Genomic DNA, 12,610 nt, shown 5'->3' with positions numbered 1-12,610 from the left:
TCTCATGCATCAGTCCAAGTTCCCCGGGCGGTATCCCGCTTCTGGGCGTTTGATATAGTCAAATCACTGCTCTCCGGCTCTTCTCCGGAGCCTCCATCGCCTACCCGCATGGCATTTATAGGCGCAGTTGGCGGCTTTTCTGGGGGCCTCACCGAGGTGACTTACCAGTCTTTAGTGTTCGACAGGCGACTCCCCACTTTGCACGCATTGGCGCACCAGTCCAGCAAGTTGTTCGTGTGCTTCGGTACCTTCAACTTCTTGGCCGCATCGCTCTCCACCGAGAAGCCTCCGCGCCCATTCTGGTACTGCTGGCTTATGGGTGCCACTGCCGGCGCCACAGGAAGCGCGCTTCTAGCTGCAGTTGATGGGGCACGTGGGAGGGCCTTTTCAGCTGCAACCACCAAAGGCGCTCTTGTTATTGGAACCGTCATTGCCGTGCAGGTGACATCGTGTGCGGAGGCATTGAGACGCACCGGAACCTGATGTCGGTCCTTAGGGTACTCTGAAGCACGTCTTTCTATAGGAGGTATGGTCCAAGCTGTGGCTCCTTCCTCTGCTTGTCCATTCGACATTGCCGGATTGGGCAGCATTCCAGCACCGCTTATCCGCAATTTACCCGAGGAAGATGGATCATGACTCAGTCGTCTCCCGCCGACTGAGAACTGAATTCCTGACCAACACCTGACCACTCTTCACACACGCGATCGCTAACATGGGCGGGCACACGTTTGAGTCGGAAGGCCTGAAGACGCCGCGGATCGCTACAGGCACTTACAACGTGCTCAAGAAAGAATACAAAGACGCACTCGCCCCGTTCTACCACCACACGGCGTACGCTGAGATCGTCCCCGACAAACCCGACCACGGCGACGTCGACATCCTCGTCGAAACCCCACGCGAAGGCACAACCCCCGAACGCATCGCCTCGGCTCTCGGCGCCGCGAGATTCAAGCGCAACGGCGCCGTCACCAACTATGCCATCCCTCACCCCACCGACCCGAACACCTTTGTCCAACTCGACGTGCAGAAGAGCCCGGCCGGCTATCTCCCATGGCAGCTCTTCCTCACCTCCTACGGCGACCTCTCCCAGATCCTCGGCGTCATCATCCGCCCGCTCGGCCTCACCTCGACGGACCGCGGCCTGCACGTGCGCATCCCGGAGATCGAGCCCACCAACAAAAAGGCCAGCATGATCCACCTCTCGCACGACCCGTCCGCCGTCCTCGCCTTCTTCGGCCTGGACGCCGCCCGCTACTCGGCCGCCGACTTCGCGTGCGAGGCCGACGTCTTCGCCTGGGTCGCCGCCAGCCGCTTCTTCAACCGCGACGCCGTGGTGCCCAGGGCTGCTGGCGGGGAGAAGCAGCTGCGCCCCGAGAGCGAGAACCACAACGACCGCGCCAGGCGCGCCAAGCGCGGCATGTACCGCCGCTTCGTCGAAGACTGGGTCCCCGCCCATCCAGACGTCGGCGCCGACTGCGCGTGGTCGCGCGAGCGCGTGCTCGAGGAGGCGCTGGAGGCGTTCGGGAAGCGGGAGGAGCACGACGAGCGGCTGGCGGCGCAGCGGCTGGTGTGGAGGGAGGACGCGCTCTGGCGCGCCATCAAGGAGACGGTGCCGCGCAGGGGAGACAGTTTGGCGGGTGTGATTAGGGGACTGAAGAGGTGGGTGAGCGTGGAGGAGGGAACGCTGACACTGTCCGAAGAGCCACTTGAAATGGAGGGGAAGAAGCCTTGGCTCGAGCGGATGGGTGAGCAGGGGGAAGAAAAGATTTTGAGGTGGGTGGAAGAACACTGGGCTGAGGTGCAGGTGAAGGAGAAGGCGTGGGCTGCGGCGAAGAAGGCGCAAGGTGTGGAATCAAACGGCACTTCCAACCTGCACGAGAAGGAGAAGGCGTGGGCTACGGCGAGGAAGGCGCAAGGTGTGGAATCAAACGGCATTTCCAACCTGCACGAGAAGGAGACGAAGAGGCTTCGCCTGGATGACGGTGTTTCGCTGGTTTAGGGACGTTGAAAACCGCCTACAGCTATCACTTTGCGTAGCTTGCCTGAAAACTAGCTACCGCTCCTAGTGGTTGCACAGACGACATTGCTGAGATATTGAAGCAGATGTCTGAGTTCTGGCGAAACTCATTGACATGGCTGGCATTAGTTCTGGAAGCTCCAAGTCTTTTCAGGTTATTCGAAGATACCCCCGCAGGAAGGAAGTACGTATTAGTAGTCGCCAATTAATATTCAATTCTAATTAACGAATACTTGCTTGCTGATAGGCGATTCTGGGCACTACAGGAACAATCACCATTGTGCGATGGCCTATAAGCACCCGTGGGAGCGTGACAGAAAAGAGCTTTGGCAGCAAAAGTCAAAACTTGAGATGCATGGCCTTGAACAAACAAAAGCAATCTCTTCAGTTCCCGTATGACTCTACATGTGCCTTTTACTTAGCACCTTTTAGTTGCGGCTATAAGAGCGTAGATTTCGAACTATGAAGGAAATACATTCTTATCACTTCATGTCCACCTTTCCAAAAAAAAAAAAAAAAAAGGGAAAAAGATAATACCACTGTACTTCCTGGCCGTTGAACCCGGTTGGAACAAAATTGGGACGTAATTTTCCGACTCGCAGCAGCATTCAACATCAATGGTGAGCTTACGTATGACATCAATGCTACGAAGATTCCTCACGGCTGACTTGATGGTTGACAATAGTTTCATTTCATTCTTTACATCATTCATTGGGTGATTCTACCTTCCCCTTCTTTTGCAATCATCCCCTTAATAGCCAGGAATCTCCTGCTCCTTCAGCTCATCGGGGTGCACCTGACCCAGGGCCTCCCTCCTTGTCGGGGCATTGGGGTCGAAGAACGGCTTCTCGGCCAACGAGGTCACTCTGGTGCCGTGCCTGGGCTCCCTGTTGGCGTAATCCCAGCTGGCGTTGTGGATGGTGATGCTAAAAGAAGACATCGACGTCAGCAAAACTCACTCGACCGACGCCCACCACTCTCACGACTTACCGGTTATCCCACAGCGCGCTGGTGCCGGGGGTCCACTTGAACCTCAGCTGGATGTCGACGTTCTTCTCGTAGACGTCGAACAGGTAGTTCAGCAGGACGTCGCTCTCGGCCTTGTCGAAGCCGACGATGCGGTCCGTCATGGCGCGGTTGACGTACAGGCTCTTCCAGCCGGTGGCGGGGTGGACGCGGACGAGGGGGTGCACGCGCTCGATCCACTTGGGCCCTTCGTCGGGCTTGTTGCGGTCGAGGTACGAGTGGGCGGAGCGGTAGACGGCGTGCTTGCCGTCGATGAGCTTGCGGAAGGCGGGCGACAGCTTCTCGTACGCGCTGTAGCCCGACGCCCACAGCGTGTCGCCGCCCGTCGACGGGATCACGTCGTTGTGCAGGTGCGTGACGCCGGCGGGCTGCCGCTCGTGGACCAGGTCCGTGTGCCAGCGCGAGGCCCCGCCCGGGTTGCGGAAGTTGGACGGCCGCTCCGTCGACTGCAGCTCCGGCCAGATGACAGTAACGCCTTCAACGCCAGGGACGTGAGGGACTTGGGGCTGTGGGAGAGCGTGTCAGTGGACCGTTGTCGTTGAGATAGGTGGGTGGATGCTCACGTGAACCTCGATTTCGCCATACCATTCGCCAAGCTCTTTCTGCTGCTGGGGAGAGATGTCCTGATCTCTGAAGAAGACTACACTGCGCTCGGCAATCAACAGGCCGAGTTCGTCTTTTTGCTGGGCGGTCAGGTCCTTGAGCTGCAGGCCAACAATCTCGGTGCCGATGTGTGTTGTCAGGTCAATGACCTTCTCGGCGGCTGAAAGGAGGGCCTTCTTCTCGGGGTCCGCACGGGAGCCCGGGTCGGTGAAGGGGCGGTCATAGTTGCGAATCTTGTAGACATCGTCGAGGAAGAGCGGACGTGCGGGGCGGTAGGGGTAGCCGTTGGATAGGTCAATGCCGGCCTTTTCCAGCCGCTTGCGCGTCGGCTCTGGGAGCTTCAGAGAGTCCTTACGCGGCGGAGCAACGTCCTTGATGTCGTCGCGAAATGAGATTGGTGCGGGGGCCATGGCTGTAGCTGCGAAGGAGGGGATTTGGAAGATGCCGCCACAGCAACTTGGAATGGTGTTATCTGTCTAGATGCTAGGATTGTTCTGGCTGTTCGCCAACATCACTCTTCTTGATCTCCCCGCTCTTATGTAGGCGCTCGGTGCCGGAGAGAGGAAGCGTATCGTGTGGTTGCTGGATTGCAGGTCGGCGTCGAGAGGGGTGCGGGGATCACATCATCGTCCCCTCATCACACATCATCTCGCTGATTCGTCAGCAGCAAGCGTACCATAGCAGACTATACTCGGCTTGTGCCAGCACATTTCTGGGGTTGGGACATACCCCACCAGTGTTAAGTCCCGGTGTTGGTCGATCCCCAATGGCGCCATCCTCCTCTAAACAGACGACATGCATCGGCAAGCGGGAGGCTGCCGGACCCCGCCCTGGACTAGCCAATTAACGGCCCAGCATTGCTATCTTTGGCACATTGCTTCACCTCGTCGCTTTTCATTTCTCGCTTCGTTTGGTCGGCGACCTTGCGGGCCCACAGTCGGGGCATTGCAGCGCGGTCACGCCAGAAAGCCGCAAGCCCCGGAAATGGTGCGCTTGGTAATGAGAGGTTTCATCAAGAGAGGGAGCCCCGCGAGGCGCAGTCTTCAACAGCCGAACGCCTCACAATCATGGCGGATTGCAACATCTTATCGCGGAGCGGAGGGCCGCCCTTGTGTTCCCTGAGACCATGCGCCGTCGACGCGCCGTCGACCAATTGGGAATCGGGCGGTCCGGCTTGAGCCTCGCTCCATCATCTAGCCCTTGTGACACTTCCCTCCTCATCCGGAGTCCGAACGGCTGACTTCCGAGTTTCAACATCAATCGCGCTGGATTGTTTGATTCTACCATGCCTGCAACGCCGGCACCTCACGTTGCCATCATCGGCGCTGGAATCAGCGGCGTCGTCACAGCAGCACACCTGAAGAAAGCCGGTGTTGATGTCACCGTTTTCGAACGGACCGGGAAACCAGGAGGCGTCTGGTAAGTCGGAGCGTTGGTGATCTTCGGGACCCTTCAAATGGGTTGGTTCGACTCCGTTTGACGTATTACTACTCTTTCGTTAGCCGAATGCAGTTGCTCAGGCCCACCTCACGCCTCTTCTGTGTGCTTCATCTGCTGTATATTCCTTTCAGAATCGTGTTTGAAGCCGAAAACCCATGAACATGGACTTATGAGCGTACAGGGCCTACGACGAACGCCAGCCTCTGGAGCCGGACTACCCTTCCGTAGCGGCTTCTATCGCCTCCGATATTCCCAAGGCGAGATGGCGGGCATCGCAGCAGATTCGAGACGACAGCCAAATTAGCGATCTGGGAACAGCACCACCAGGGTTAGTTGTCTTGCAACACCACGAAGACTGTCGTTGACGAAATGCCCAGGCCCTGTTACCGCGACTTGACAACAAATGTCCACCGGGATATGATGCAGACGACTCTTCTTCCATTCCCCGAGGGCACAGGCGATTACAGTAACCACTCTGTAATGGCTGCATACATCAGTGAAATCGTCAAAGTAGCAGGTGTTGAGCAGTCGATCCGGTACCGGACTCTTGTGGAGAATGCAACCAAACAAGACAGCAAATGGAAAGTAACAGCGCGAGATCTGACTAGGCAGGAAAATGTGGGAGAAACCTTCGTACGTACTACACCCTCCCGGTGCCAGAAGTTCAACGTGGCTGAGACAGTGCAGGAGTTCGATGCAGTGGTGGTAGCCAACGGCCACTACCACGCACCTAGAGTTCCCGACATTCCAGGCCTCCTGGAATGGAAAACACGCTATCCCACCAGAGTGCAGCACTCCAAGTCTTACCGTGTCCCCGATGCCTTCGAGGGGAAGGTGAGTTTCTCGGCAAGATGCGCCGCACGAATGGACACTAAATCCAAGACAGAACGTGCTCCTGATCGGGTCGGGCACGTCGTCGACAGATATTGCCAAGGAAATCTCGCCATACGCAAAGAGCATCTGGCAGACGTCGAGGGGAGGTGACTTCGACTTCCCGGCGACAGTGTTGCCTGCCAATGCCAAACGGATCGGTGATGTTGCGTCATTCGATCTCCCTGCAGCAGATGGCGACGTCTTTTCGGGCTCTGACACAGGGTCGGATACGGGAAGCTCGTCGGGATCAGATGCGTCAGAGCCCAGCGGGGCGATTCCAGGAACGATTACGCTGAAGTCCGGGCACAAGCTGTGCGACATCGACCACGTGATTGTCGCAACTGGATACCACGTCACGCTTCCTTTCTTGCGTTCTCACCACCGGGATGACCTTCGACCGGAAGAGGCAGACGACAAGGTCATCGTGACGGACGGGTCGCAGTACCACAACCTGCACAAGGACATCTGGTACATAGCGGATCCGAGCCTGGTCTTCATAGGCGTGCCGTACTTCACAGCGACCTACTCGCTGTTTGAGTTCCAGGCAAAGTTTGTGGCGGCAGTGCTTTCGGGCGGGGCGACTCTGCCGAGCGAAGAGGAGATGCGGAAGGAGTACCAGGACAGAGTCCAGGCCAAGGGGTACGGCAAGAAGTTCAACTCGCTCAAGTTTGTGGAGATCGAGTACGTGAACGAGATACTCGGCTGGATCAACAAGCAGCTGGTCGAGCGCGGCAGACAGCCCATTGCTCCGCACACGCCGGCGTTTGTCGCTGCAAAGGAGGGCGCGTACGAGAGGATCAAGAACCTGCTGGGCGGGGGAAGAGGATCGCAGCCGGCGCCTCGGGTGCCTGACGAGTGGTTTCCGGCATGTTAGACGTATGTAGAGACAGATAGATCAGTATTCTCTAGTGACGCAGCCGGCCTTCGCTTAGATTGCCTGATGTGTGATAGGCCCAAAGTCGTGGCCGCTCGTGCCTCTCCTCCCCGCCCTTCACACGCCACAAACACTTCAACACTGGGCTGCTTGCGTTGCCGCTGCCACACCATGTGCAACCGTCGCCTGCACGCCTGCCGCTTGCCATGTCTGCGCCGGTGCTTACTTCCCCGCGCATGCTGTAGCCGGTAAACACCGCAAAGGCCGAGGGCATGCAACTAATTGGGTCGCACGCCATTCACGCCCGGATGCTCGTCACCTATTCCTGCCACATCTTTGGCTAGACGCTGTCCGCCCGTGACGCAGCTCGTCCCGGCAGGAAGCTTCAACCAGACCCAAGCTGCCTGTGCCGCCCACACTAAAAGGCTTGGTCATGGCCTCGTAATCCAGAGTGGGCCCTTTTCCCGCCGGCATATCGCGCAGGGCAGTCATCTGCCGACTCGCGCTCGGCCATTCCCAGCTTTGATATCGGCGTCCACTCGAGCCCCAGGTCCCCGAGCTGCTGGAGGGTGCATAAAACAACGTCAAGCACGCAATACTACCGGCACATGGTGCCTCGCCACCCTCACAGATCAGCCTCGCCCGCGTCGCTTTTGCAGGCCTTGGCTGGTTAAGTACTTCGTCGCTCAGATGTAGCCACGTTCACTGCTTTATCTTGGGCCCGGCCGTCCAAATATTTGATTGCAGATCCCCTCCAGACTGCGCGACCTGTGAAGCCCTACCTGACCATGCCGGAGCCTCAGGACCAGGAGCGTGGTCCTGCCACGCAGAAGGCGGACGAGGTGGTCGCAAAAGACGTCAAGCTGAGCTGGAAAGGAGTCTTGTGGGACACGTTCGACAAATCTCCCGAAGAGCGGAGGTTCCTGGGCAAATTGGATGCTGCTCTGTTGAGTTTTGCGTCTCTTGGTAAGAGCCACCCAGCTGTCGCACACACGAGTCCCCTAACGCATTCAGGCTATTTCATCAAGTACCTGGACCAGCAGAATATCAACTCGGCCTTCGTGTCTGGCATGAAAGAAGACTTGGGCCTCTATGGCGAACAGCTTAATATCATGCAGACGTGCTGGACCGTGGGCTACGTGATTGGCCAGCTGCCGAGCAACATTCTCTTGACCAAACTTCGGCCCTCACGATGGATCCCTGCCGCCGAGGTGCTCTGGACGATACTCACCTTCTGTTTGTCCAGATGTTCAACAGCCAAACAGATCTACGTGCTGCGCTTCTTCATCGGTATGTTTCTTTGGTCTCGGCGTCACCCGACCCTGCTGATCCTTGACTTCTCAGGTCTTGCGGAAAGCACCTTTTATCCGGGCATGCAGTATATCATTGGCAGGTAAGTCTCCCAGTTGCTCAACAAAGATGGTGTCCGTTAAGTCCAAGTGTAGCTGGTATCGCAGAGACGAGCTTGCCAAGAGAAGTTGTATTTTCCACACAAGCAGCTCCATCGCATCCATGTTCTCCGGCTATCTCATGGCTGCTGTCTATCACCTCGGTGGCAAAGGGGGATACAAGGGATGGCAATGGTACGTCCTCGTGTACGCATTCAGTCACGCCCAATGCTAACGCTTTTCGCAGGTTGTTCATTGTCGACGGCATTATTTCACTCCCCATCGCGCTGGCTGGATTTTTTGTGCTTCCAGACGTTCCCGAAATCTCCAAGCCATTCTACCTCACAAAAGAAGAGGTGGCTTATGCGCAGAAGCGGATGCAGCTGGAGGGTCGGAAGGAGCGTGAGCCGTACACGAAAGCCAAGGTCAAGAAGATTTTGTCGTCATGGCACATTTGGGTGCTCACCCTGCTCTACATGTGAGTGCATCAAACTTGGTTCAACAATCAGACAGCTGATCAACAGACAGTGCGTTCAACAACGGAAACATGTTTGCCCAGCCTGCCTTTGCTCAGTGGCTCAAAGCAAGCACAGACCCCAAGTACTCGGTGGGACAGATCAATGCCTACCCAACGACCACGTACGCCGTGGCAGTAGTCTCGACTTTGATCTACGCATGGTCTTCGGACACGTATCTGAAGGGATCCCGTTGGCCACCAATGATATTTGCAGGAGTAGGTCGTCCACTTTCACACGACACTGTCACATACTAACTCGACTTAGATCTGGAACATCATTGTTTACACATCTCTGGCCGTATGGGACATCCCGGACGGGTGGCACTGGGCCTGTTACATCTTGGCAGGTCTCAACAGTGGCCTTTCCGGCCTATGCATGTCGTGAGTAACCACGTCTACGTTCTACAAGACCCCCCGGGCGAAGGCTGACCAACCTCACTCATCAGGTGGGCCCACGAGATCTGCGCCGGAGACAACGAGGAACGAGCGATTGTCATCGGCAGCATGAACCAAATGGCCTACGTTATCCAGGCTTGGCTACCCCTCATCGTGTGGAGGCAGACGGACGCGCCACAGTACCGCAAAGGCTTCATCACCGTCGCCGTCATTGGCGGGCCGCTGTTGATCTGCAGCGCCCTCGCGACGCTGGTCTTGCACAACCGGGAGAAGGCGCAGAAGGCGAAGAAGGGGTACGGCTCCGGATCGGAAGATGGCGAACAGGGTGAGACTCCGTCACCCCAGCTGTTTACTGTTGATGTCAAGGGTGCGGAGGAGGCTAAGGCCTAAGTCGCTTTGGTTGGTGTGATGCTGAGACAACCCTTTGTGCAACGCAGAATGGCTTCTCGGAGAGCAAGAACAGCCACCAAAGGATGGTCCGTCCACTTTGGAGACTGCGGGCTGAGTGGGAAGGTGGCGGTAAAAGATTCATTGGAGAAGACGACGGCTGGCATAGACGAGCCAAATAAAAAGAGCGATCAGATCATAACGGGTTCCCAACGCTGGTTGTACTAATGCTTCCACACTGGGAAGCCCTACGTTAACGCATAACAAGAGTGGAAGAACCTCGTTCGTTTCGCCCTCTGTTTTTCCAGAAAGAGCAGCCCATCGCAATCTCGTATGGGTATCCTGCAATTGTATGTACATATGGACACCCGCATATCATCAAACCCTACATACGCCTGGATATTTGCTTCAGCTACCCACAAGCGGAGGACGCGATACCTAGTGCAATAGACAAGGGATTTTGCATACTATCAGCAGAGATAAATGAGGGACCCAGCTCTGGCATTCAAAGAAACAAGATCCTTAGCTCTACTCCTTCCCTCACACAAACCATCTCCACCTCACATCCTTGGAACCGCCCACCAACTCGCTCAACCTCACGTCCTTGCTGACCAGCTTCCTCCCCATCGCGCGATCCCTCCTCGCATTGTCCCACGTCATCCACCACCGCAGCGCCAAAATCAACAGCATGCCCACGCCCTCGAACCCGGCCGCCGTGCCCAAGAACGGAAGATACCTGGGGGCGTCCTCGGCCCTGAACGTCATGCTCGCGATGATGCCGCCGCTGTTGGCGGCGCCGGTCAGGAAGCTCATGACGTAGATGCGGCCGTTCTCGGTGTGCATGTTGGAGGCGTGCCACGAGTGGAAGATGACGGTGGGCGTCATGGCGCCGCCGCACAGCAGGAAGCAGGCGAAGTAGGCGACGGGGACGTGCTCGGTCGGGTCGAGCGCGAGCAGGATGATCCAGCCGACGAAGGTGACGAGCAGCGCCAAGACCAGGTGCCCGCTGCGCTCGCGGAAGACGTCGGACGAGCGCGCGATGCAGAGCAGCACGAGCGCGCCGACGACGTTGGGCGCCACCGTGTACAGGTTCGTCTTGAGCGTCGGGAAGCCCATCAGTTGCACGATCTGCGGCAGGAACGAGCCCACGGCGCTGCCCGAGGTGCCGTAGCAGAGCCCGATGAGGGCCCAGGCGTAGCTGTTGGGAGGGAGGGAGCGAGGGAGAGTCAGCGAGAGGTGTTTGAGGGAAAAGGTGTGGTGGGTTCGCAAACGTACACTTGCCACGACTTGAAGGGTTGCATGCCCTCGCGGAAGTCCCATGCGGACCCGACATCGGACGTCGAGTCTCTTTCGCCGCGCAGAACGCAAAGCTCTTTCTCGGCTGGCGTCAGCCATCGGCAGGTCCAGGGGTTCTTCGGGAGGATGAAGCCGGCGAGCAGAGCGATCAGCACCGTCAGTCCTCCTTCCATCAGGAAAAGGTACTGCCAGCCATGCAGCGCTCCACCAATCTGAAATACTCCGTAGGAGATGAGTCCTGACACCGCCGAAGAGAGGACTGTTGACGAGTACCACTGTCTCACAATCAGCAAGCCATCAGGGGCACTCGACGTGCAAGCTTACGATGGCGAAGCGGGTGGCAAGTTCTCCACGGGTGTAGAAGGTGCTCATGTAAAACTGTGTTCGCATCAGTAACCGAGAATGCTCAAACGACAACATGTCGAGGTGGAGGTACCATTGCACATGGCGCGAATCCGGCTTCGGCAATTCCCAGTAGAATCCTCACAACCAAGATCTGTACGTAATTAAGGTCAGCCAAGCTCACCAAGTCCGACCGCCAAGCCACTGTGGCTTGATCCGACAACAGGGGAGCCTTACCTGGGCAAAGTTCTTGCACGCAGCACAGATCATGGCCATGGTGCCCCAGCACAACATGAAGCCGACCAAAAAGAACTTCGGCTCGAACTTCCGGGTGACCAGGTTCGCGGGGAGACAGAGGCCGCAGAACGGAACGTAGAAGACCATGACCAGGATGGAGTACTGGTTGTTCACGAAGCCGAGATCCACGTCCATGCCGTCGGTTTTGGCGTTGCCGAGGTTGCTGCGGTCGATGCTGTTGAAGAAGTACATGAAGAAGATCATGACCATGACAAGAAGGTCGAACTTTCGGACCAGCTTGCGCTCGGCGGCCGCGTCGATCTGAGGCAAGATGGTGGAGACATGGCCAGTGTCGAGATCTGGCACATCTTTGCCGGGCGGGATGGTTCCATACTCAATTTGTGACCGGTCTTTGACGCTGGCAGTGTCGCCGTCGGAGCTTTTGGGGAGGTGCATTGGTAGACTGCGGTCCGGTTTTGAGGCGTGGCTCAGGGCGAACTGAATCCGAGCAAGACAGCGAGGGAATAAGCAAGTTCAGTCCCGCCGACCAAGAGGTTGGAACGGCGTAGGTCTTATAAGTGGCAAGCATAAAGCGGCAGTAAGGCTTATCATATCATTGGAGAATGGGGTGCGTCGGGTGTGATAGCAGATCGATCGTTTAAACGCAAGGCGGGGACACAAGCCCGCGTGCCTGCATAAGCAGTATCCCTCTCCGATGCAGCGTGCGGAGAAAGCAGATCGCATAAAACATGCCTGTTGACCCCAAGGAAGCATCTTTACACAGAAGCCGACCGAAGGCGAGGGCCACGACAACAGCTATCCAGAAGATCAATGTCTTTGCTTTCTGTCAAGTGTCTAAACCGGCTCCTTCAACGCCAGATGGGATCTTGCGATGATAGAGAGACGAGATGGCATTGTAGTTGATAGGCTGATAGATGCAGCGCCGAGACGTGTTGGACCTTCCCTGAGATGTTTTGCTGGCGCCTGTCGTGTAGAGCGCATCAAGAGTGGGCGAGCTGCCGGCAGTCCGTGCCGTATCGGGAAAGTGGTTGCCCCTTCACGGCCTAGCATACACGGAGCTGGCGGCGACGATATACTTCGTATTCGCGATGGGATGGGGCTGCCCCCGCGAATTCTCCGCTTTTGATCCATCAACCACAACATCCATGCAATCACCAGGAACCCTCCGACCTTCGGCTTCTCGAAGTCGACAT

At 57.1% G+C, this 12,610-nt stretch overlaps 5 protein-coding genes across 5 annotated transcripts; 3 read left to right on the top strand and 2 right to left on the bottom strand.

Moving 5' to 3' along the window:
* Window positions 1–712: 712 nt before the first annotated feature.
* Window positions 713–1,999, top strand: SLS55_006121 (uncharacterized protein; the record flags this gene model as incomplete). The annotated part of the gene is made up of 1 exon (XM_066777558.1): window positions 713–1,999. One exon carries the CDS (start codon window positions 713–715, stop codon window positions 1,997–1,999), a length of 1,287 nt encoding a protein of 428 aa, XP_066631653.1.
* A 769-nt stretch (window positions 2,000–2,768) lies between these two features.
* On the bottom strand, window positions 2,769–4,056 carry SLS55_006120 (uncharacterized protein; the record flags this gene model as incomplete). Its single annotated transcript, XM_066777557.1, has 3 exons — window positions 2,769–2,943; window positions 3,008–3,549; window positions 3,607–4,056. 3 exons carry the CDS (start codon window positions 4,054–4,056, stop codon window positions 2,769–2,771), a joined length of 1,167 nt encoding a protein of 388 aa, XP_066631652.1.
* An 875-nt stretch (window positions 4,057–4,931) lies between these two features.
* Window positions 4,932–6,833, top strand: SLS55_006119 (uncharacterized protein; the record flags this gene model as incomplete). The annotated part of the gene is made up of 5 exons (XM_066777556.1): window positions 4,932–5,065; window positions 5,268–5,414; window positions 5,464–5,719; window positions 5,774–5,920; window positions 5,973–6,833. 5 exons carry the CDS (start codon window positions 4,932–4,934, stop codon window positions 6,831–6,833), a joined length of 1,545 nt encoding a protein of 514 aa, XP_066631651.1.
* A 788-nt stretch (window positions 6,834–7,621) lies between these two features.
* On the top strand, window positions 7,622–9,524 carry SLS55_006118 (uncharacterized protein; the record flags this gene model as incomplete). The annotated part of the gene is made up of 7 exons (XM_066777555.1): window positions 7,622–8,123; window positions 8,178–8,226; window positions 8,279–8,416; window positions 8,469–8,699; window positions 8,750–8,954; window positions 9,004–9,119; window positions 9,185–9,524. 7 exons carry the CDS (start codon window positions 7,622–7,624, stop codon window positions 9,522–9,524), a joined length of 1,581 nt encoding a protein of 526 aa, XP_066631650.1.
* A 537-nt stretch (window positions 9,525–10,061) lies between these two features.
* On the bottom strand, window positions 10,062–11,852 carry SLS55_006117 (uncharacterized protein; the record flags this gene model as incomplete). Its single annotated transcript, XM_066777554.1, has 5 exons — window positions 10,062–10,719; window positions 10,797–11,092; window positions 11,142–11,195; window positions 11,254–11,313; window positions 11,397–11,852. The coding sequence occupies 5 exons, from the start codon at window positions 11,850–11,852 to the stop codon at window positions 10,062–10,064; spliced, it is 1,524 nt and encodes a 507-aa protein (XP_066631649.1).
* Window positions 11,853–12,610: the final 758 nt, after the last annotated feature.

This window comes from Diplodia seriata (assembly GCF_021436955.1).
Source record: "Diplodia seriata strain FDS-637 chromosome Unknown scaffold_6, whole genome shotgun sequence".
NCBI lineage: Eukaryota > Fungi > Ascomycota > Dothideomycetes > Botryosphaeriales > Botryosphaeriaceae > Diplodia > Diplodia seriata.
The sequence above is the reverse complement of the archived record's forward strand: the minus strand, read 5'-3'. Positions and strand labels throughout refer to the sequence as shown.